General features: G+C 42.0%; 1 protein-coding gene across 3 annotated transcripts in view; it reads left to right on the top strand.

Moving 5' to 3' along the window:
- The window catches only part of LOC306827720 (contactin-associated protein-like 4), a 97,390-nt gene extending 87,735 nt beyond the window's left edge, over positions 1–9,655 (top strand). For 2 of the 3 annotated variants that reach the window (XM_079349728.1, XM_079349726.1), the window contains exons 22-24: positions 417–632; positions 7,903–7,974; positions 8,929–9,655. In XM_079349728.1, coding sequence (XP_079205854.1) covers positions 417–632; positions 7,903–7,974; positions 8,929–9,125 — 485 coding nt within the window. In that variant the 3' untranslated portion in view covers positions 9,126–9,655. The remainder of the gene's footprint in view (positions 1–416; positions 633–7,902; positions 7,975–8,928) is intronic. The other variant, XM_079349727.1, reaches the window with a different exon arrangement.
- Positions 9,656–22,064: the final 12,409 nt, after the last annotated feature.

Below are 22,064 nucleotides of genomic sequence, written 5' to 3'. Positions count from 1 at the left end.
ACATCCTTCCTCAGACAAGCTGTTTCTGTCTCAAACATTCACCATGAATTGATCTTTATCAACCTTTATCAAGCTTTTCAGCTACCTCTGTATTCGGCATGCATACATATTGGAGGATAAATGTTCTAAAAGCCTTATCATCCAAAACTTTGACTTTGATGGTTGTTTAATATTGTCTGCTCTCAGTTTGATTGGACAAACGGGATGGTAAAAATCCATCCCAGAAGGTTTTTGTAACATCAAAGAGGGTATTAACATGATAAAGACGTAGATGGATACCACTTATCATTGTGACCAGGGTCTCATCAGGATGATGTTTATCGCAGCTGCATTTCAAGTCTGTAATTGGAACTTGCTGATAACAATTTGTTCTTTCACTCAGTCTCTCTTCTCTCTGTGTCTCCGCCTGTCTTCAGAGTCTGATGAGTTGGATTCTGAGCTGGCAGAGATGGCCTCTCTTGGGTTCACAGGCTGTCTGTCAGGTGTTCGCTTTAACTCCATCACTCCTCTAAAAGCTGCTCTGCTGCACCCTGACAGCCATGTTATTGTCACTGGACCCTTGGTGCAGTCGAGCTGTGGTTCCTCTTCTCCTGCTAATCCCTACACAGCAGAAACCACACGCTCCTTAACAGGTACACCCTGCTCTTTTACCCTATACTATACATATTATGTAGGTAACAGCCCTTTCATCTACACATGTGAAGTCCCTGGGCCTGGTTGTTCACAAAGATTCCTTTAGGATAAGAATAATCTGTATCTAAAAATCCACATTTTGGTTACACAGGATCAGGTAATCCAGTCCATGTTTGTCCTGTTATTTAAGAAAAAAAAACATATTATAATTACTTTATATGATCAGTCTTATTCAGAGAAGATTTTTTTGTTCTGTTATAATTGTGGACAGTCAAGGAGATACAGGGAATATTGGAAGGAAAGAGTCAAAGATGACGTGCATCAAAGGGCTGAGGTCAGACTTAAACCCACGGCCGCAGACATGAGGACTATAGACATAACTACCTGGCTATCGACGCCCCATCCAAGTATACATTTAAAGTGATCTTAAAGGGTCTAAATACTTCATCCACGAGGGACAATTAAATCAAAACAAAGTGAAAGATTCTTAATGATATATTCATTATATGAATACAACTGATTTTTCAATCAGGAGAGACAAGTGATATTAAGAATGAATTTATTACAGTGAAAAAGTGATTGACAGAATGAGATTTGACAGAATGTTTTGGCGCTTGGACTCTATGGGTGGAAGATGCGATTTAGTGATGAAGTCCTGCTCGTCATTAGGATAGATCCCCCCATGGAGTCCAGACCCTGGTGGTGGAGGACTGATGATTTGATGAGACCGAGTTGGAGAAGAATTGATGGGAGTTGACTCTGCTTCTGAAGATGGCGGTGATGGGGAGGTGGAGGGGCGCACGAAGCCAGCTTGAAAGAACTAGGGAAGAAAAAGGATCATATTTAAAAGGAGAGCTGAACGATGATAGGCCGAAAACGAAGGAGGAACGCTGCGCCATTGGTTAGATGAGGTCCGGTGACAGAACAGCTGATTAACCCACGGACGGCCCAAACTGACAGCTCGAAAATGACAGCGTGAAAAGAGTGACTGAGAAACCTGATTGTGGATCACTTAAAGTCTTCCTTACTGAACTTTCGCTAAGCTTCATTTGGTGAATTATTTTCTGGGGACTAAATCATTCATCTTTCCACAACCATAATGTCTGCCTATCTACTACGTCACTGTAGCAGATCAGCAATTCAAGAGTGGAAAATGAAACAAATATCTCGAATATGAACATAATTGAAAAATGTTGTACGGTCTGACACACTTTTATAATATCAGGTTCCTGGCAACTAGCTCAAATACCCCCTCTATTTGGAGCAGGATGCATCCTGGTCAATCAATCAAAGGACTCTGTTAGGCAGGGCCAAGAGTTTGAGAACCCAAAATGCAGAACACAGAGTCAGAGGCAGGAAGCGGGTGCAAAAGGGAGTTTAATGATCAACAGGACTGTATGAAGATCCAGAAGTTCGGGGGAGGGTCAAGGGCTGAGTCGAGCTGGGGCGTTTGAGGTTGCTGGGGTGAAGAGTTGTCGGAGGAGTCCAGAAAGATGCAGGAGTGGGATGGAGGCAGGAGTTGAGCGCCGGGAGACTGTCAATGAAGGAGAACAATGTTAGAATGATAAATACGGAACAATGGGAATCAATTTTCTAATAAGCAGCAAGACCACAACTGACTGCGTAAACAGAGTCTAAGATCTGGCAGAGTGGTGGAGTTGAAGCCCAGTATTTGTAGCAGAGTTGATTGGAGATGAAGAGCAGCTGCAGCCCAACTCCTGCACACCAGAGTCCACTCCTGCAATCAAGAACACACACACACTGCAGGCCAGGATTAAGCAGTGGTCATGACAGTACCCCCCCTTCTATGTGCGCCTCTTGGCGCACCTCCTGGTTTGTCAGGATGAGTCCGATGAAAGTCCCGCACTACAGACGAGTCCAAGATTTGGCGGCGTGGGATCCAACTGCGCTCTTCTGGGCCGTACCCCTCCCAATCTACCAAATACTGTAGACCACGGCCCCGCCTGCGCACATTTAGCAGTCGTCTAACTGTGTAGACAGGCTGGTCATCCACCAACCTGGGAGGAGGAGGGGGAGGAATGGGAGGGCAAAGAGGGCTAGAGGAAACGGGTTTGACTTGGGAGACATGAAACGTAGGGTGAATGCGAAAGGAGGCAGGAAGCTTGAGGCGAACTGCACAAGGGTTGACAACGGACTCAATCTCAAAGGGGCCAATAAACCTGGGTGACAACTTCCGTGATACCACTTTGAGAGGGAGATTTTTAGTGTTGAGCCATACCTTCTGCCCTGCGGTGTAGCTGGGAGCTGGAGTCCGGCGGCGATTAGCCTGTTCCTTCATTCTTGTGGAAGAACAGAGCAGAGAGTTCCTGGCTTGTCTCCAAACTTTAAAACATCGCCGCATATGGGCTTGAATTGAGGGGACCGCCAATTCTTGCTCCTGTGCAGGAAATAAGGGAGGTTGGTAGCCGAGAGAACAAAGGAAGGGTGACATACCAGAGGAGGCGTTAGGCAGGGTGTTGTGGGCATACTCTACCCAAGGGAGTAGAGAGTTCCAGGAGGATGGATTGGAGGAGGTGACACAGCGAAGTGCAGCCTCCAATTCCTGATTAGTCCTTTCTGTTTGACCGTTAGTTTGAGGATGGTACCCGGACGAAAGGCTGGTGGTGGCTCCCAGGGCAGAACAGAAAGCCTTCCAGACTTGGGAGGTAAACTGGGGTCCCCTGTCAGAGACAATGTCAGTGGGCAGGCCATGTTGACAGAAAACATGCTTAACCAGAAGGTCAGCAGTCTCCCTAGCTGACGGAAGTTTAGGCAGGGCTAGAAAATGAGCTGTTTTAGAAAAACGATCGACAATATTGAGAATTACAGTTTTACCATCTGAAGGGGGGAGACCAGTAACGAAGTCCAGAGCGATGTGTGACCATGGACGACTGGGAATGGGTAAAGGACGAAGGAGACCAGAGCTTGGTTTGTTGGATGTCTTGTTTTGAGCACAAATGGAGCAGGCAGAGATGAACGAACGGGTATCCGCATCCATGGTAGGCCACCAGAACCGACGACGAAGAAAGGCTAGAGTCCGGTTCATGCCGGGATGGCAAGTTAGACGGGAGGCGTGAGCCCACATGAGAACCTGAGAACGGACAGCATCAGGGACATAAAGACGGTTAGGGGGACCATTACCAGGGTCTGCTTGGTGGTTCTGAGCCTGCTTCACCAGAGACTCAATCTCCCATGTAACAGCCGCTACCACACAGGTTGGTGGCAGTATAGGTTCCGGGTCAGAACTGGGCTCCTCCAAGAATTGCCGTGAAAGGGCATCAGGCTTAGTGTTGCGGGAACCTGGGCGGTAGGTTAGTGTAAAGTTAAATCTGCCAAAATACAATGTCCATCTCGCTTGTCTGGAATTCAAACGTTTTGCTGATTGAATGTATGAAAGATTTTTGTGATCTGTCCATACCACAAACTGTTGTTCTGCCCCTTCCAGCCAATGTCGCCACTCTTCTAGGGCCAACTTCACCGCAAGCAGTTCTCGATTGCCAATGTCATAGTTTCTCTCTGCGGGAGATAATCTACGGGAAAAAAAAGCACATGGGTGAATCTTGTTATCTGTAGCGGCTCTTTGTGATAATACTGCTCCTACTCCAATATCTGAGGCATCCACTTCTACAATAAATTGCCGGGCAGGGTCAGGCTGGACCAGAATGGGAGCAGTGGCAAAACAACGCTTGAGTTCTTTGAATGCCGTTTCCGCCTCAGAGGTCCAACAGAAGGGGAGCAGTGTTGAGGTGAGAGCAGTAAGAGGAGCAACGAGGCGACTGTAATTCTTAATGAACCTCCTGTAGAAGTTGGCAAACCCCAGGAAACGTTGCAGCAATTTGCGGTTGGTGGGTGTTGGCCATTCAGTCACTGCAGAAACCTTTGCCTGATCCATTTGCACCTCTCCCTGTGCAACAATGTAGCCAAGAAAAGAGATTTTAGGGACGTTAAATTGACATTTCTCTGCCTTAACAAACAACTTGTTCTCCAGTAGACGCTGAAGGACCAACCGTACATGCTGCTTGTGCTCAGAGGGTGTCTTGGAGAATATCAGGATGTCGTCTAAATACACGAAAACAAACCTGTTTAGCATATCTCGAAGGACATCATTCACGAGGGCCTGAAACACAGCTGGGGCATTGGTCAAACCAAAAGGCATTACCAGGTACTCAAAATGCCCCAGCGGAGTGTTGAATCCTGTCTTCCATTCATCACCCTCCCGGATGCGCACCAAATGATAAGCATTGCGCAGGTCCAATTTGGTAAAAACAGTGGCTCCATGGAGAGTGGAGAAAGCAGAATTGATTAAGGGCAATGGGTATTTGTTTTTAACAGTTATATTGTTTAGCCCACGAAAGTCTATACAAGGTCTAAGGGTTCCATCTTTTTTACCCACAAAGAAAAAACCAGCACCCACCGGAGAGGAAGATGGACGAATGATTCCTGAAGCAAGGGAATCCTGAATATACTTTTCCATGGCCTCATGTTCCGGTCGGGAGAGGTGGAAAAGACGGCTGTTGGGGAGAGGGGCTCCAGGTTGTAGGTCAATAGCACAGTCGTACGGACGATGTGGTGGTAGAGACAGTGCATTATGTTTACTGAAGACTGGTGCAAGGTCATGAAACTCTTCAGGAACTCCAGAAAGGTCAGGAGGCTCAGGCAGGATCCGGGGTTCGGTGAAGGCTGGGACAAGGGCAGAGTGCAGACAATTAGTATGACAAAACGTGCTCCATGAGGTGATACTCCCTTTAGACCAATCTATCTGAGGATTGTGCAATTTAAGCCAGGGGATTCCGAGAACCAGAGGGGTTTGAGGACAGTCCATGATGTGTAATTGGATTCTCTCTTGGTGATTTCCAGATAACCTGAGCATAATGGGTACAGTCTGGTGGGTCACCTTTGCTAGCAATAACCCGTTTAAGGCTTTAGCATCTACGGAGGTGTCTAAAACCCTGGTCTCTATTGCCAATTGTTGGACTATTGAACGATCAATGAAACTCTCATCAGCTCCTGAATCAACAAGTGCAGAAAGGGATAATGACTGTAATTGCCACAGGAGGGAGGCACTGAGCTGAATACGGTAGGGAGATAAACTAGCTGTGTGGCTCACCAAGATCTCTCCCACTACTGGTGAGCCACCTCTTTTACTGGACGTGTGGGGCAGGTGGCAATGAAATGGCCAGACTGGCCACAATAGAGACAGGCTTTGGAGGCAAGGCGACGGGTTCGCTCCTCAGGTGTTAACTGGGCTCTACCTAACTGCATAGGCTCTGGTTCGACTCTTAGAGTTTGGGGTTGTTCGGGAGCTCTAGTTAGAGAGCGGCCAGGCATTGCAGAAGTGACGTTTTGGAGTTTAGAACCCCTCTCCCGACGGCGCTCTCTGAGTCGATTGTCGATCTTAATAGCCAGCGAAATCAGTTCATCAAGGGATTCTGGTTCGTCCCTGGAAACAAGTTCATCCTTAATAATGTCATTCAGGGCATTCTGAAACGCCCCCTGCAGAGCCTCATCGTTCCATCCACTCACTGCCGCCAGGGTACGAAAATCCACTGATAGTTCAGCCACACTGCGAGGGCCCTGCCGGAGAGAGAGCAGACGTTTAGCAGCATCTTTCCCTCGGACCGGGTGATCGAAGACCTTCTGCATCTCCGTGATGAAGGCCTTGTATGAAAAACACACTGCTGACTGGCTTTCCCACACGGCTGAACTCCAATCACGTGCAGTTCCTGACATGGAGTTAATCAAATAAGCTATACGGGAGCGATCGGTGGCATAAGAGAGGGGCTGTTGTTCAAACACTAAAGAACATTGAGTCAAAAAGGCTCTGCATGAGCCAAGATCGCCATTGTAACGTTCAGGTGCAGGCACGAAGGGCTCACGACCCACATGAGTAGGGTTAAGATCCAGGTTAACTGTAGCAGGAGGTGGAGGCTGAGGGGGCGTGGCCAGCACTGGTGGAGTAATGACCATCTGGGTGAGGTGATCTGTGAGGGTGGCCACTTGACCAGTGAGCAGACTGATCTGTTTTAACATAGATTCGTTGTTTTCAGAGAGAGCTCTTAAAACCTGCTCGTGTTGTCCCAAAAGACTGCCCTGGCTCGATAGAGCAGTCTGAACAACTAAAAAATCCAAGGGCTCTCGGGGGTCTGTGTCTGCTGGGTTCATCTCAGGGCCAGATCTTACTGTTAGGCAGGGCCAAGAGTTTGAGAACCCAAAATGCAGAACACAGAGTCAGAGGCAGGAAGCGGGTGCAAAAGGGAGTTTAATGATCAACAGGACTGTATGAAGATCCAGAAGTTCGGGGGAGGGTCAAGGGCTGAGTCGAGCTGGGGCGTTTGAGGTTGCTGGGGTGAAGAGTTGTCGGAGGAGTCCAGAAAGATGCAGGAGTGGGATGGAGGCAGGAGTTGAGCGCCGGGAGACTGTCAATGAAGGAGAACAATGTTAGAATGATAAATACGGAACAATGGGAATCAATTTTCTAATAAGCAGCAAGACCACAACTGACTGCGTAAACAGAGTCTAAGATCTGGCAGAGTGGTGGAGTTGAAGCCCAGTATTTGTAGCAGAGTTGATTGGAGATGAAGAGCAGCTGCAGCCCAACTCCTGCACACCAGAGTCCACTCCTGCAATCAAGAACACACACACACTGCAGGCCAGGATTAAGCAGTGGTCATGACAGACTCGATCGTGGGACGCTGGTTAAGCTAAGACACTAGCTCACGTGGTCCGTGTGCAGCCCCTGGACTCTCCCAGGTCCAAATACTACCCTCACAGAGACTCTAAACTGTACTATCAATAAAGTATGCAGAATCCTGATCCTGCTCAAAAGTTTTGAAGAACACTAATTTAGTATATGTTTCTCTTTGAAGGGAGACGTGTTAATCTGATGGCTTTAAACCTCGGGTTTTTCTTCAATATTATTCTCTGGGCAGTTCATTAAAATGTTGATTGTTTCATTAGCCATCCTCCTCAGTAGGCAGACAAAGTGATGGCACATCGGCAGATGAGATAAGTCAGACAATTAAAGTGAAGTCTGTGCTGAAGCTTGTTAACAAGCTCTTTCTGCTCTGACTGATTCTTCTACACATGGACTCTCATCTCCTCCTGTAGGCTACACGCCGTTGCCTTATCTCTCTTATATAACACGTTCTTTTCTGTCCTGCCCACCTTTCGTCTTTGAGGTGTATCTGTGACTTTTTTTGCTTGTATAATCTTTGCCTCTTTTCTTGTTTCCGTCTCTGCTTTTTGTTTTCTGTGTCTCACATTTTACAGATCAGCCTGGTTCAGTGGATCCAGGTCAACCTTTAGTCAACGCCATCAGGAGTGACTCAGCCCTTATTGGAGGTAATGCAATCCACCTTAGCGCGGGTGAAGCTATTCATTAAAATATCCAAACACTGGAATATTTTCAGTAGTGCAAATGTCAGTAGTTTGACACTGTAAATAGAAGAAACAAGGGTTGTGTCAGAGTTTCAGATTTTGAGCAGGAAGCAAGCGAGGAAAAACACATCTTGATCTTGAGACTGACAAGACGGAGGAGAAGTAAAAGGTTTGGCTCTTAATGATGAGATTTCTTTGTGAGAAATCACAAAATGCACAAAAATGGAGCTGAAAACAGCAATAAAGACTTTCATTTCTATTTTAAATCCCCTTTAGCAACTGGGTTCAGCTCAGTCAGGCAGTATTTGTCTCTTTTGCTACGTACCCCCGAGTGCACTGCAAAGTTTGCTTGTTAAACCAAACAAAATGTTAGCTACTATAAATTGACTGGTTTGACTAGAGGACAAATCAAGCAGAAAGCTTTTGTTGAAAAATTAATCCAGTACAGAAAAATACTGTTACTTAAGTGTTTACTTCAGACTGGTCTGTAAAGGAAAACTCCATTGGGTTCAATTTTGAAAATGTCAAAATTCCAATTTCTACAATAGAATTAATCATGTTTACAGCCTGGGAGCAAAAATATGGTTTGGATCTGAAAAGAGATTTTTTCATAATTATTTTTTGGCACATTACTGTTTCAGCTGCCCTTGTAGATCTCTTGAAACTAATGGTGTGATACCAATAGGATGGTGTATCAGTCCAACCTGTGCATCTGCAACCAAAACAGAGATCCACTCCACAAGATGCCTTTCAGAACTAAAGCCGTAACAACCTTTTTATGTGATGCAGCTCTGTAGGCATGAACAGAAGGAGATTTACGAGTGAACGTTGTCTAAACTTTCATATCAGTAATAATCTGTTAATGATTGTTTTTTTTTACTTAAAGCAAAACTAACTTTGTATATTTCCGTCTTTTAGGGGTGATCGCTGTCGTGATCTTTATCAGTGTGTCAGCGCTGGCAATACTGGCTAGATTCATCTGCAGCAAGAAGGAGACGTACAGGAACCAGGATGTCAAAGCAGCTCAGCCTGAAGATGGCCATGAGTTCCCCTTCAGCAGCCAGGCGGACTCTCAGAGCGCTCGCAGTGAAAACCAAAAGGAGTTTTTTATTTAGCAGGAAACCCTGAACTCCCACCAACCTGACAGGACAGAACGAGGTGATTTATCAGGAGCTCAGTGCTTTAAGAGACACTCCGAGTCCCTCAGCAAAATGTGAAGTCCAAAACAGAACACTTTATGACTTTCTTTTGCCACTTTTCTGCTGTCATTTTGAGGATCTTAATATCACAACATGTAAATGGTTATTTGTGTGCTTATAACAATGTTTATCTGCCATATTGAAATGTTTAAATTAATTTATTAAATAACATGAACGTGATGATCAAAACTTTGTTGCAGTTTAACTAGATTCTGGGACCTCATGTTAATTTATTTAAAAATCTTTTTTCTACAAGGATGTCAACCTTCTGTGGAGATGCCAGAGCCATAAAATGTGCTTCAAAACAAGTGAAGACTGATTCAGCTGAATGAAGGTTTGCTTTCTACCCATCAGCCAAAGCACTTTCCCAGAATCACTGGAATGCATTCCAAAACACTGAACATCATTTTAACACCCACTGTATGTATTTACACAAAAATAAAGTCAACCCTAAAACTTCTTCTTCTACTTCTACACTTTGTCTTTGAGTCAGACAGGCAGCGTTGATGTTACTCGCTGTGATTTAGCTCTATATCCTGAGAAAAATAAAAACTTAACAATGAGGCTGACATATTTAAAAAACTTTAATTCTTCCTGTGCAGTGAGCAGCCGTCACTAAAACTTTCAAAGTAGCTTTCTTACAGCTAAGCTCAAAGCAGCACAGACTACGAGACCTTGACTGTCACCTCCTTGAGACGTTTAATGTGTTTCTGCTGGAGCACTAATCTGTGTTTGCTGGATGGGTTGACTAATAGATCGAGACGCTGATGTTGAGGAGAAATGATGAAAAGAGAACGAGCTGCAGACAAATATTTACATTGGATATTTATGCCTCACTGTCGCTGCAATTCTTTAGACTTTTTTTTAGGATTAAGACAGAGTTTGTATTGCTTCCACAGTAAGGTTTCATATCAATGACTTTGCCTCATTATTGCTGAATTCAGGTTTCTGTTCTTTGCTTCTTTCATATTGATCCATCTGGAAGATGTTTTTTCTCGCTGATGTAATATTGTGGATCATTTTTATATAAACGTCTCTTTTGATACTCTTTAGCACAGAATAACCCAACGCAGTATTTGTACAGTTGATGGAAGCATTTACATTTGCTCTTATAAACACCTGCTGCCTGGTAGCTCTCTCTCAGAAAATCCCTGTGGTGCAAATACAGCAGTCTAATATTTCCTGGGTAGTTAACAGGAGCCACGGTTGCCACTGTGCATGATAATGAACGGAGCACAACAAAGCCATACCGAGACATTTGAAGGCAGAAGACACTGGAGCCTGTGAGACTGTTTGATTGACAGGAAATGTGAAGCGAACTCACCAGAGCAATGATTTCTTAATGCAGAAGATCTCTGCGTACATGCCTGTCATTAAAACGGCTAAAAGAATATTATTGTTTTATGCACCCCGAAGGTGGAGAGAGATTTAGAAAACATCAAACAGCTGATATGCCAAAGTCACCTAAACACATGGCCATGCACGGCCTCTTTGCTTCTGGTGTGGGAGAAGGTTTGAGAGAGAGCTGAAGAGCGAAGCACAGCACATCTTTGTCATGGTTTACTGCATCAAAATCCCTTCTTTGCCCTTATTATGTGAATAGATGCATTATTTTTGATTATAGACGTTTCACGCTCATGGAGAGTGAGTGCACAAGGAGAGTGTGCCCATCCAGCCAGGCACATAAGCCAGCCAATCGTTTCATTCAGTTTATATGACATGGCTGTGTAGGCGTATAAACAGATCTTCAGAAGGCACAGAAGCTGGATTTTTGGCCTTTTCTTCCAAAAAAACATTTGCTTTATTAAATTACGAGGGGTTGTAAGGAAAATTTAAAGTGTGTCCATCTTTTTCATTTATTTCTTGTAGGTAGCAGCACTGATAGTGAGAAAGGGCCATAATCGGTCACTCCTCCTAAAAATATGTCAAGGCTCTGGTAAACGAAGATGATCGTCGACCTAGTTTCGGCTGATTCGACATGTTGAAATGGCGTCAGCGTGGTTGGTGAGAGGGATCACTCTGATTGGCTGTAAAGCTAAGCGAATCAATGCACAAGAAATAAAGTAGAAGCAACAAAAGCGAATAGCCTAAACTACTGTACTTCAACTTTTTATCTGCCGTTATTCTTAGAATTAGAAGTACACCTGACGAAGCAACTGGAGCAACTTGGGGTTGAGTTTTTTTGGACATGAAGCTGCAGGAGTTGGGGATCGAACCCCTGACCTTCCAGTTAGGAGATGGGTGACTCTACCACTGAGTCACAGCTACCCTAGGATGTTGACAAAATACACATTTACAACAACAAGTCAGAGTATATTTTGAAAACCAGTTCAAATTTATATTGGGCTCAGCGAAAATTTTCCTGAATGCTTTGAAGTAAATGTTTTAGGGATTCCTCGAAAGTTTTAAGGAAAGTTAAATGGAAAAAGGGGTAATTATTGTAGCAGAAAAAAATGGTGGAAAATAACTTATTTTTGAGACAGCTGAGGTCTTTTGTTTCTCTGTTAAATGAAGCCGAAACACAACAACACTTTCCCTTCCAGAGCAAATTAAATTTGCATACATTTGCATCCCAGATTGTTGTTCCTCTTAAACTTTTCAGGGGAGGGTTCATTTTTGCATTACATGACCCTACTGACTGGTACTAATATGCTTCTGTCTGAAGTCGAGATAAAAGCAGATCATTAAATAACTAAAGCTGAAACATGATCCAGGAGCTGCAAATAAACATCAATAAACATTTCATGGTGATGATATTGACTACAAAATCCAGCCACCAGACAAACTCGAAAACACCTCTGACACTAGAGATAGCGCCAGACGTTACATTTTACAGTGACTTTATTACTTTCTTGTACTTTTTCCACTCCACATGTCCATCTGTATTAAGGTGTTAATGTACAGTAAGTAAAGCCTTGGAAAATAATTTTAAAAAACGGATAAAGCTCTATTTTCGCGGGGGACTACTCTGATTGGTGAAAGGAAATTATTTTGATTGTACAAATGTGCCGAAAAATTGCGGTGATTGGACAAAATTGCAAGGTCGACCATTTGCGTGAATTGTTGCGATCGCAACATCGCGACTTCCTGGAGGGACTGAATAGAGATTAGTTCATGTCTCCATCCACACACACTGTTTTTTGGAGTATTTAAACAAAGCTCAGCTTCCAAAGATGTTTTCTGAACAAAGTACACGTAAATGTAAAAACTTTGTGGTTCACATTGTGTACTTTGTTTTATTCAAAATGCATTTAGAGACATTTCTCTGTTAAAATATAGAAAGAATGCTTATTTCACAACTTTTTTAAATAATAAATTGAACTTTTATCGAAATTTGTGCCAAATCTTTAATTAAATCCGAATTTATGTGTGGGAATAAACCGGAATATCCCAGAGAAAAAAAACCCATGCAGACCCAGAGTGAATACGTCAAGTCCTGACAGGCAGAAACCTGCCGGCCTCAGACTGTCAGGACTCTACATGTCCCCACTCTGACTACTTGGCCTGTTGCAGCCGGTGTGTCGGGGGAGCTAGAGGCTGGGGAGATGATGGAGAGTCTGAGGTGGTCACATATGGAGCAGCATCTGTTTTTTTCAGATGCTTGTATTGGCGGCGACAACTTTGAGTGAAGGTCCTCTTGATCTTCCTCCATGTAGAGATCTTCTTCTGCTCTCACAGTTTTTTTCTCCTCTGCTGCCGGATTAGCGGACAGCTCCAGACTCTCCTCAGGTTGAAGCCTGATCTCCTCCAGTTCTTTCTGGAGGCTCTCAGCTCTCAACCGTTGGGCCTCCTCTTGTTTGTAGAGGTCCTTCACCTTCTCCTGCCCCTCAGTGCCGGCTAGCTAGTTCGTAAGCTAACTTTAAATGTGCTAATAACCTTGTCATGCTGCCATGAATGCAGTTTTTAAATTTAAAAACACAAACTACAAGATAGAACATCACCCGCATTAACATTATAAACACTCTAACAATGACTCAAGTTACTTTTAAGAAGAAGATGTTCTGCAGTGGATTGTGGGATATGTAGTTCCTTGACTCTAGAAGAAATTTATGTACACAGTATTGTACCTTTGCCTTCCTTTTTATGATGTTTTGGTGCCAAATTAAATGTATTCACTGAGGAAGTTTTAAAAAGTGGCAGTCACTGTTGAGCAAAAAAAAATAGGATGAATAATTTGATCGAATGTTAAGATTTAGGCCTATTTGGACAAATTCCTAATTAAGTATTGTGGGTGTTGAAGTGGGGTTGAATGAGCTATCCTCCTGCATAACAGCCACAAGTGATGCTGTGGAGATACAAGCCAAAGCACACAGAAGCCAGTCTGTATCATGGCTATATTTATATGCAAACATGTCAGTTGTGGTTTTAAAACAAAAAAAAAATTAAAGGTAAAACCAAACTAAAAAACATACTCAAGGCCAATCTGCAATGTAGACAAAAAAAGAGAGAGATATTTGATTAAAAATATCAAAGTGTTTGAGGCAGATATCAGTAGCTTCCTGGTCATCAAACAATAACTGCAACAAACTGCCAGCTTTTCAGTACTAGAATAAGTCAATCTTAGACAAAGAACATAGATACTGACCTGTTACGATGGTGGGGGAATCATGGAGAAGCATTATGTGCATATTAATGGATATTTTTTTGTCATTGAATAATGTACTTGAGTGGCAGAGAAGTAAAGGAAGTGGGTTGGAAGTTAATAACAGAGGGAATCTGAGCCTGCTGCTCTCAGACTTCCTGGGACGTTATATCTGATAATCCATCTGCAAATTAATCCCTGTCTTCTTGAAATGAAGAGAGGCTTTAGGATTAGTTCTTTGAAGTTTAAAAAGGGGACCTTTGAGTATTCAATGCATGTCATTGCTCTCTTTCATTCCCCATATGCAGTCATTTAAATGTTCAAAGTTCATTTCAATTTGATCACTTTAACAGGACAATCCCGGGGGTACAGCTTCACACAGCAGCCTTTCAATCTACATGCAGATTATTTTTAAATCCCTCAGAGCTTCCTTCAAAGCAGCTCCCATCTTGGAATAATCATTTTGTAACAGAATCACTACATGCTTACATGATTTAAAATTAGCTAAATACCATTAGGGTTTCTTGCTTGTCTCTGATGCAACGTGTGGGCCAAAGTATTCTTCGGCTCGCTGGAATGATAATTAAATTTAACTCACTGCTCACTCGAGGTTGGTCTTAAGTATTGTGAATAAAAAGATTCTCACCTGAATGAAGGGAGCTGATTAATGCTTCTTCAGGCGGACCAAACCTCAGCTCTGAAAGAAGAGGTGGGTGGAAAGTGTTTCTGTTTCCTGTTGCATTCTGGGGGTGGGATGGATAATTACCAGCGGTCTTCTCTCTGATTAGTGATATGATGAGATTGCAGAGCTATAAGTAGACACAGCACAGCCACCCTCCTGATTATAAATGATCCCACAGCCTCCTGCTGTCAGTTTGTATCCATCATAAGTGTTCTGGGAAATGTATTTTGAATAGCAATGGGCCTTTAAAATTTCAATACTCATGTCAGACTTCAGTACTAAATTATACAAATCTGAACCTTGACCATCATTTATAAAGGAGTCCACTGAATTCATACCCTGGATTTGAGACTTGGCTAAAGGTGTGTTTTTGAAGACTAAATCATGATGAAGATATGTTAAAGGTTTTGAGACATTTGACAGAAACAAGACAAGCAAACAATTTTAAGAAGCTTGTTTTTGGGAGGTCAGATTCACATAACACCACCAGCTGTTGCAGCACAGTTTCTTGGTTGAGTTGAAAACATTTTCAAGTTGCCTAGTTTAGGCAAAATGCCCAGAATTGTTTTCCATGATTGGCACAATACACATCTTTCCCATGACTCTGCATGTAAACTTGTCACACAGGAAAAGTGTCGCTTTTGATATAAACTCTTCTGTACACATGAGATAAAGGAGCCAAGACACAGAAAAAATGTTTTCTTTTTTATATATGGTTAAATACTTTTTGTGATATGTGTGCAAACGTGAACTTTTTTATGGGGAGACCAACAGAGGTAAATGAATAACGAAGCTATTATGGTAGGAGAAAACCCAAAAAGGATCAAATGTAGATTCATGAATCATATTGTAGATGATGACAGTAGGGAGGGAAGAACACTATATTTTGCTGGTCAATCAATCGCGTGCAGTTTTTGTCTGATTACATTAGCTAGACAGCTAACACTAAATTTAAAGCTTTGCTTGGTTTATTGTTATTGTTATTCTTGTTGATGAACCTTTTTGTGGTTTTGGTTAAATAAATCTTTTGTTTGCGCCACCTCCCGCTTTTTTATTAACTGTATCAACTGTGATAATTTTTTCCTATTTCCTAGTGTGGATTATGTTACGCATTTAGAATTGTTCATGTTCCAGAATGAGTGTCTTAGACTTGGCTTATTTTATATGTCTTCATATTTTAGATATGTATCATTATTTCTTGGAGAGTTTTCTGGATTTGAGGAGGGGGATTTTAAGATTACCCTCTATCTCGCCCCACAGTTACCCCCACAAGAGGATTTAATCTTCCTCTAGATGCATATCAAATATGGCAGTAACACCACCTTGGGGCTTCAAGGATTGATAATAAATTAAGTTCCCTTGAACATTTTTCAACATCACCAGAGCCTCTTATCGCCCTCAATGGCATATGAGTGTGAGGAAGATGGCTTTCAGGGCTGAGGTTGAAAGGAATGACTGGGCTTTTTGGAACCGCACCATCTACACGCCAGACTAGAGACTATTAATTAGGAACATAGCTACAGCTTGTCCCTGCCGCCCAACGTTCACCCCTTCAGTGATCAGATAAGAGTACACACATAGATCACTGGGCTTTGCTGCTCTACTGATTAAATCTTCAGCAGCATTATGCAAAAGAAGCTCCATAAATAAATCAATCTGCGTGGACAAAGAGCCTGTTACACCTCATGTTTTATTGATACTCTGCATGCAAGCAATTGGAGTTCATTGCTTAGGCCTCACTGCTTAGGTTCACCTCACATGATGTCAGCAGGACAACCTCCAGGTTGATGGAATTGATGCGTTGCAGTTATATACCATGTGCCTGTGAAAGCTGCAATTGGTTGTTTACGGAGGATTTAGAGAGACTTGCAAGAAACTTTGCAGATGAAAATCTGCCGTTTTTTATTTGTAACCTGAGACATATATGAATGATGATGATGAGTGGTTGCTGTGGTATTTCTTTCCATACAGTAGGTACCAAACTAGAGAACTAGATAAAACAACACTTGCAATTAACTAGAAACCTAAAAGTTGGGCCAGATTTGGGGCACTGAATAGCCTAGTGGTTATGTTGTGTGCAACATGTAAAGAGGTTATACGTAGTCTTTGTGGCTGCGGCCATTGGTACGATTCTAACCTATGCTCCTTGCTGCATACCACCCCACTCTCTTCTCCCAACAGTCTCTCTTTGGCTGTCCTGCGCAAACAAAGGCAAAGATGGCCCAATTAAAAATATGTTTTTAAACTGAGCCAGATACTGCCTCAAAAATCTTTCCCTGTAGCTCATGGCCTTGCTGTGGTGAACTTATTTTTTGTCATATCCAGCCGTGACTATTTTATCTGAGGTGGTAAAGATCAGTGGTTTTTGAAGCTTCCATAGTTTTAAGGACACTTATAACTTTGGTACCAACTACGTTGGTAGTTTTGTAGAAATGTTTTAATATTTTAAACCTTTCCAGTGGAACATTAAAAAGTTAGGCTGATTGCCTGCAGAGAATCACAAAGTGAGACAAAAGCACGAGGGCAACGTATTTTTTCCTGATTGCTCTGCTGTTGACTGGAAACCATTAACAACATATCAAAGGCAAGCTTGCCGTTTTAATGATGTGTCTTTCTGCCCCTGCTATCCCTAAATATATGAACGAGAGACATGTTGGAAGGGGATGTCTGCAGACCTCCTGCTGCCAGGGAATATTGGTTTACACAACAACATCAGCCAAAAACCTTTTGTTGCGTTTCAGCTCTTCATCTCAGCAACAACGACATTGAAGGTGTCTGAAAACACAAGTTTTGAAAATGGCTTCTATAGTGCAAAGTTTGGAAAACCCCATCTCTCGCCCCCATCTCTGCAGTAGTGTAAACTCGAAGTTCCTCTGTAAAGTCAGACTTTTTACACGTATGCATTACGCGTCAGGTCAATAGTCATGCTTGAGTAGATGGTCAACATGTGAAAGTGTTGTCGACACTTATTAGACGAGTTCTTGTTTTGTAGTTCAGTATTGGTGTAGCAATCACAATTTAATACCCCCCCCCCCACACTAAAATCTGTGTGTTAGCCATTGTTGTATGTTTACACCTCACCGCTCTGTTGAAGGTCCTCATGGTGCGTGTGGAGTTTTTAAAAGAAGGCTTTGCTCATCCAAAGGTTACTTTGTGTTTTAAGCAACGTTTTCTGGGCTGTTACTTTGGTAATACATAAACCAACCAAGACTGTCTGCTGGTGAGATGCTGGTGGATTGTTATCCACTTATGCAAGGATGTTTAGCATGGGATTATTCAGTAGCAAAGACATAAAGTTTTTAAAATATTAACGTTATCCTGGTTTTTTGGATGTCTGACTGAGTGGGACTAGACATATCCTCCTATATAAAGAATATATAGACAGAATGAACAAAACAGGTTTTAAGGCAACAACTTAAAAGCGGCTGCTTCTCTAAAGCTGAAAAAGTCAAATGGTTACAGTGGACAAAAATGTTAATTTATGGACTTGACGACTACAGAAGAATTAACCAGTCATCTAAAGCAAACAACCCCGTTCATCGGAAACATTTTAAAAAGGGGTCAGCATAAATTACATTTGACTCAGTGATTAAAGATTAAGAGCTTCACCATGTGTCTTGGGATTACACTATCCAGTATGCATAACACTTTGAGACAGAAATACAGGATCACTTTGATCACTAGGTAAAAATCACTGGAAATTCAGTCATGGAGAAATCAGCAAATGTAATCATAGAGGCACTTTGAAGTCAGATTTGGGTAAAATTGGGTCACATATTGATGTTAAAAAAAAAATTTAATATGAATACACAATTCTCAAGTTCAGTCAAGTTAATTATGTGCTTTCTTCTGCTCATAAGAAGCACAACCTTGATATATTTGTGTGGCATTAGTTCTTTTTTTTAAACTGGTGTTTTAGGTCACACGCATTTAACTAAAAGTGCTAAGAGTAAAGTTGGACAGAAATGAAAAGGAAGCGTTAATTTCTGTGAATTTTATCAGCAATTTATTTTTTTAGGGGGGGCTTGAATATTATTATTATTATTTTGTTGTTATGTTTTCACATATTCAAAATAAACAATAAATAAATAAATACATTCTCTCTCTCTCTCTCTCTCTCTCTCTATCTCTCTCTCTTTCTCTCCGTGACTCAGGCAAAAACTTTGCTCCCACTGCGAGTCACTTTAGTGTCTCCTGACAGGGTGTACAGTGAAATTTAATGTGATAATTATTTCATTGTATAAGCAGCATACTTGTCACAGGCCAACCTCCAGGCCCACAGCGTGCATAAAGCTTCTCAGGGGATCAAACTTTCCAGAAGATGATTGCTAAGTGCATAAGTTAAGGATATGAGAGGTATTAAAGTCATATGAACAGATTAAACCTTTAATAGCGGGAAGAGTTGTCACAAAACAGATTGTGTGTGTGTGTGTGTGTGTGTGTGTGTGTGTGTGTGTGTGTGTGTGTGTGTGTGTGTGTGTGTGTGTGTGTGTGTGTGTGTGCGTGCGTGCGTGCGTGTGTGTGTGTGTGTGTGTCAGACAAGGCTCAGAGCATCTGGTCAATTTCTAAATAAAACATAATATACAGAGATTGTATATACCATCACTAACAACATTGTTTCACAACAGGAATGAAATTAACATAAATCAACCTCAGAAAAGCTACCTGTTTTTTTGTATGTTGTTCCCTTTATTGCTGCGAGATCTCTTGTGTTCCTGTGAACCAGCCGTCCATGGCTACACACATGCATCAGAAAACATACCCAGAGGGTTAGTGTGCACGCTGACAAATTTTACAAAACCACAGCACAGATGGAATGCAGTGCACACTGATCCATATGGACTCTCCCAGTAACACAATAAATTTACTTTTTTTAGACTCTTGTAAACATACTGGGGGACTTTCATCAAAAATATTTGTCTTGCCACAACTTTAATGAAATTATCAACACGTTGGTTGTTTCATCTCCTGAAGTTTCATTTTTAAAGTTAAAATAATTTGAGGAAGAAGAAATGAGATCAGAGAAGCACTCAGGTTTTGAAAAGAATCAAGTTGGAAATGTCTGTCTTTCACCTTGACTGCTGCTGACTGGCCTTCTCATCTTTGGCTTCATTCCTGTGAAACCCACGAGGGACTGAAGGGTCATAGTGGGTGACATTCTGCCTCAGAGCACCTGCTTAGACTTCATTATGCTGATTTCCTCCATTGCGGGATTCTTATTCCTCATCCCCCATTCCCCAGCTGAGTCTGGGGTTGAATAATAAAACATTTGCAAAGTGGATAGATGTCTGAGGTGTCACTTTGTCGACAAGTCTTCGAAGACTGTGACAATTTGTTACACAGAATCTCTCCAAAAAGAAGGACTTAGAAAAATGTTTTTTACAGCCAATTTGTCTATGATCATCCCAGAGTTCTCTCTATACAGAACAACTAGCAGATATAGACTTTGAATAAGCATAACCTACAACAGCAATAAAACACACAAAAAAAAGCTATTTTTAATTTATTGTCATCAATTCAGTTCAATGTAAAGCCATTTGTAGCATAAAAAACACATTGGAAAACATGTGCAAGAGGTAGACAGTAAAATTGGACAAAGACACGAGATTCTCTTGCAAGAATGAAATGTCTCAGAAGTTCTCTTACTACTATGAACAGCTCTTCTCTGCCCAACTTAAAATCATGAAAGATAATGTAGATGTCAGAGACATAATTTTCTAAGATTATGTTTGCTTTGCCTCAATCTTTGTCCTTTGTGTTTATATTTTATATGTCAGCAGAACCTTTGCCATTCTCTCTCTTATCAAGCCATCCCTTTTATTGCTCCCTGGGTCCATGGCTGTGCATCTGAAATCCAAAATGTTAAACCAACAAATAGGTCTGCCTCCAATGTGGATTTAATATCGCCTTGTGGGCCTTATTTCCCCAAGGAATCCCTCATGTGAAATTCTCTATTTCATATGTGGAATGACTATGTTTTACATGAGTAGAGGTTCAATAGTTCGGTTCATTTCTGTCTTCTCCGCTGGTGCAGACATACTTGCGATGCTGTGTAGAGTTTTGTTTGATACTCTTTTAAACCATGTTGACTTCAATTTCCAAGAACTATTTAGCAGGCGGTATAAATTACCCCTGTTGGCTTTAAAAATGAAAAATAAACGGTGTTTTCAAAACCACTGTTCTTAACTAGTAAAGAAATCATTAAGTGTATGTTCAGTAAGTATCATGCAGTTGTGCAAAAATGTGCCACTATTGTCCATTGTTTGCTCCATCATATCCTCTAAAAAATTCCAGGATTATAAAACAAGATATTTACCCAATAAAACATGAAAGTCAGGCAAATGTACCAACCTGGTTTAATAAAGGTTAAATAAAAATGTATATAAAAATTCAAATAGGAGAGGCAAATGTGTCAAATATAAAGCGAAGATAAAAAACAGAAACAGTAGAGGAATAAGGCTGAAACGCTGACACAGAGGTTCAAGACAAACTGGCACAGAAGGAGGGGAACATAGAGAGGAACTAGCATAGAAGGAGGGGAACCATGTGACTATATACTCCAGGGGACTCCATGAATCTGGGAACTGGAGTATACCTTAAAAGAGAGACTGCTTGTATATAAGTGCACCTTTTGATCAACAAATCAAAGCCAGTGCTGAGGGAATACGACTCCCACCTCCCAAGCAGGAAAGAGAGGAGGCTGGTAGCCAACAACCCATTGAAAGGAGAAAGCCATGGCGGAGACATTAAGTAAGTACTTGTGTGCTTATTCCAACAAGGTAAGTTCTTTTGCTCTGAGAAGCTATTGTAGGCAGTGTTAGCCGGTTGTTCAGTGCCTGGTTCCTGGTTCAACTGTTCTGTTTGACCATTATTTTGGGAATAAAATCTGGATTAGTCAACAATCATGGCTCCCAACAGTGTTAAGAGCTCCTTCCAGCAATGTGCCACAAACTGCAACCCATAGACACCCATAGAGTAGCTTGGATAGACCATAATGTGCCTGTATCTGATTAATTGTTTGGCAAACTGACCACAGTAAAAGAAGGTTGACTGAGAAACAAGGAGTGAAGCCTGTTTTTTTAGATCCTTTGCCCATGGACCTCATAGTTACTTCGCTGTAATTAGCTAATCTGGCCCAACAGTTGTGTTGTGCATGGCCCCTGTCGAATGAACTAATTAACAAAACGGAAATTAGTCCAGTGCAAATTAATAATACCTGTGATCTTATAAAACACACCATAGATTTACACTCTCCTCATCTGTTTAGACCAGTTCTGTCTTCAGTGTCTTGCTTCTCCAGAACTCAATCTATAACGTACAGACAGTCCTCCCTCAGGCTGCCTGACACAGCCGTCCATCACTGCAAAACAAAAGCTTTGCCGTGCCCTAACAATGAACCTTACAGTCCACAGAGCCCATTTGGTATCATTTCTTATGTCCTGGCAAATTTAAACCACCTTTAGTTCACCTTATCTCTGCGACGGGAGGGACTATCTGTCATTTTGGTAAAATCCTCTTCATCTCGTTGTCTTTAAAGAGGTGAGAGCAAAAAAGGAGGAAACAATAGAGTCACTGGCTTTTTTTAAATGTA

The sequence above is a fragment of the Symphodus melops genome (assembly GCF_947650265.1).
Source record: "Symphodus melops genome assembly, chromosome: 8".
NCBI classification, from domain to species: Eukaryota; Metazoa; Chordata; class Actinopteri; order Labriformes; family Labridae; genus Symphodus; species Symphodus melops.
Note: the sequence above shows the minus strand (reverse complement) of the source record. Positions and strands in the feature narration are given on the sequence as shown.